The sequence below is a fragment of the Penaeus chinensis genome, chromosome 18, assembly GCF_019202785.1.
Source record: "Penaeus chinensis breed Huanghai No. 1 chromosome 18, ASM1920278v2, whole genome shotgun sequence".
NCBI classification, from domain to species: domain Eukaryota; kingdom Metazoa; phylum Arthropoda; class Malacostraca; order Decapoda; family Penaeidae; genus Penaeus; species Penaeus chinensis.
In genome coordinates, this window is record NC_061836.1 from 27,008,600 (window position 1) to 27,011,099 (window position 2,500).

Here is a 2,500-nt window from a genome sequence, read left to right on the forward strand (position 1 = left end):
TATTATAAATCTGAAACTAGACTGAAATAGCGAGAAAAACAAATCCAGCCAAAAACGAGGGGAAACTCAACCAAACCCGAGAAGACTAAAAGTCCTAAATACCATGGCCCTCCCCTCCTCTCCCTCCCTCCCTCCCTCCCTCCCTCCCTCCCTCCCTCCCTCCCTCCCTCCCTCCCTCCCTCCCTCCCTCCCTCCCTCCCTCCCTCCCTCCCTCCCTCCCTCCCTCCCCCTCCCTCCCTCCCTCCTCTCCCTCCCTCCCTCCCTCTCTTCCCTCCTTCTCTTGTAACACCCTTCATCCCCCAATTCGCAGGGACAGGGAACTCCAGCATCAAACTCTCCTTCATCCCGCCTCACGCCCCCCCCCCCTCCAGCACCCCGCCACCGCCCACCCACCGAGAAAAGTAGAACACCCACCCATAGCATCAATTTCCCCCGCCCGCTGCTCCCCCCCCCCCTCTCCTTTCCCTCCCTTCCTAAGCCGTCCCCCTCTCCCCCTCCATCTCTGCCCCATATTCATTCATTCTTTTTCGGCACACTGCCCTGGCCTCCTTCTGCCATTCTTCCTTCCCCCTAACTATTCTCCCTCACCCTTCCTCCCTTCCTTCTTCTTCTTCTTTCCTCTATCATCCCTTTCTTCCCCTCCCTCCACCCCACTAACACCCCCTTCCCTCATCCTCCCTTTTCCCCCTCCCTCCTCTCCCTCTACACACATCCCCATCCCTCCTTCTCCTTCCCACTATCCCTCCCTTCCTCGCCCCTTCCTCCTTTCCTTCCTTCCCCTGCCTTCACCCCTTCTTCCTCCCCTCCCTCCTCTACTCTCTTCCCCCTCCTCTCCTCCCTTCCCCCTCCTTCACCCCTCCCTCCTCGCCTATTTCCCCCTCCCTCCTCGCCTCCCTTCCCCCTCCCTCCCCGCCTCCCTTCCCCCTTCTTCCCCCCTTCCTCCTCTACTCCCTTCTCCTCTCTTCTCCCTCCTCTCCCCCCTCGACCCCATGCGCCCTGACTCACAGTGCTCACCCTGAGTCCCGCAAAGCCCGAGAAACAAAGGACGAAGACCACGATCGACCCACAAAATGTGTTGAGAATATCGTTGAAGTCGAAGTCGAATTAAGACTTTTTTTCTGATTTCGATTCTGGTTAAAATAAGACGGCGGCGACACGATCATTACCAAGAGATTTATCATAGCGAAGGGAAGGATTAATTTTAGCATTAGCGTGTAACTTATTCAATACATCATCAACAGATCATAGTAAAAATCAAATAATATGTCAAGCAGACTTATTAATCCTAACACAGTCATAACTTTTACACAGGTAGTAATAATGCAAACATTAGTATCAGTGTAATAATAATATCGAAAGTAATTATGAAACATAAAATGTCGAACAATTAATAATAACAGGAACCGCAACAGCAGTAAATCATAAGAAGAAAAGATGATGATGCTGATAATAATAATGATGATCATAAAAACACTAACAAAAATAACAGTATTAATAATGATAATAATAACCATAATAACAACAACAAAAATAATGATGACAATAATAATAACAATAATAATAGTAATGATAGTGACAGTAATAATAATAATAATAATAATAATAATAATAATAATAATAATAATAATAGATAATAATAATAATTGTAATCGTAGTCATTATCATTATTATTTTCCTTATACTTCTCTCCATCATCATCCACAAAAGAACAACAATCTTTCCATAACAAAGAACGTACCTGTGTCTTTCAGGTCTTGCACGGGGTTGGCATTGTTGTTGTTGTTGCTGTTAAAGCTGTTGTTGTTGTTGCCGCTACTGTTGTTGTTATTATTGCTGTTTGAGTTGTTGTTGGCGGTGGGCGACGTGAGCGCGGCCTGGCGGAGCCGCGAGGCGCGCGTCGTCCTGACGGAGGCGCCGGCGGCGACGACGTCCTCCGACGAAGAGCCCAGCACGCCGCGACGACCTCCGCCGCCACGACCCTCCAGGGAAGACCCGTTCTCGTGCGGCCTGAGGGACGGCACAAGTTTCAACACTCTCCTCACAAGTAACATCCATGACATGGGAAATAAGTCTTTAACTTTGTGTCACTCATTAGGGGAGACATTCATTAGAAAGCACATTCCTGAGCCGTACAACTTGAATAATTCAGACTTTGTACGCGACTGAAAAAGATCCTATTCATCGCATGCAAGAAGGAAGAACAATATCCCGCCCACAACCGCGTCCGCCCACCTCTTGGCGTCCTGAGAAGACAGGTCGTTGGTGGAGGAGTCATTATTGTCACGACCCCCCCGCCGTCTCCTCCTGTAGGCGCGGTAGGACGACTCCTCGCCCGTGCCGCTCTCCTCCGAGGACGACCACTCCGCCGTGCCATACCTGTCAAGGGGGGGAGGGGGAGGCAGGTGAGATTGATAGATTGATTGACTAATTGGTTCTGTGTCTGACTGGCTGTGACAGACGGACTGACCGGGAATATATATAGGGGACGGACGTATACATA

The 2,500-nt window shown here is 49.6% G+C and overlaps 1 protein-coding gene across 1 annotated transcript in view; it reads right to left on the reverse strand.

Annotated features, from left to right (window-relative positions):
* LOC125034441 overlaps positions 1-2,500 on the reverse strand; it is a 178,273-nt gene that overhangs the window by 60,568 nt on the left and 115,205 nt on the right. The window contains exons 6-7 of the mRNA XM_047626187.1: positions 2,233-2,376; positions 1,739-2,007 (exon numbers count right to left, since the gene is read on the reverse strand). Coding sequence (XP_047482143.1) covers positions 1,748-2,007; positions 2,233-2,376 — 404 coding nt within the window. The 3' untranslated portion in view covers positions 1,739-1,747. The remainder of the gene's footprint in view (positions 1-1,738; positions 2,008-2,232; positions 2,377-2,500) is intronic.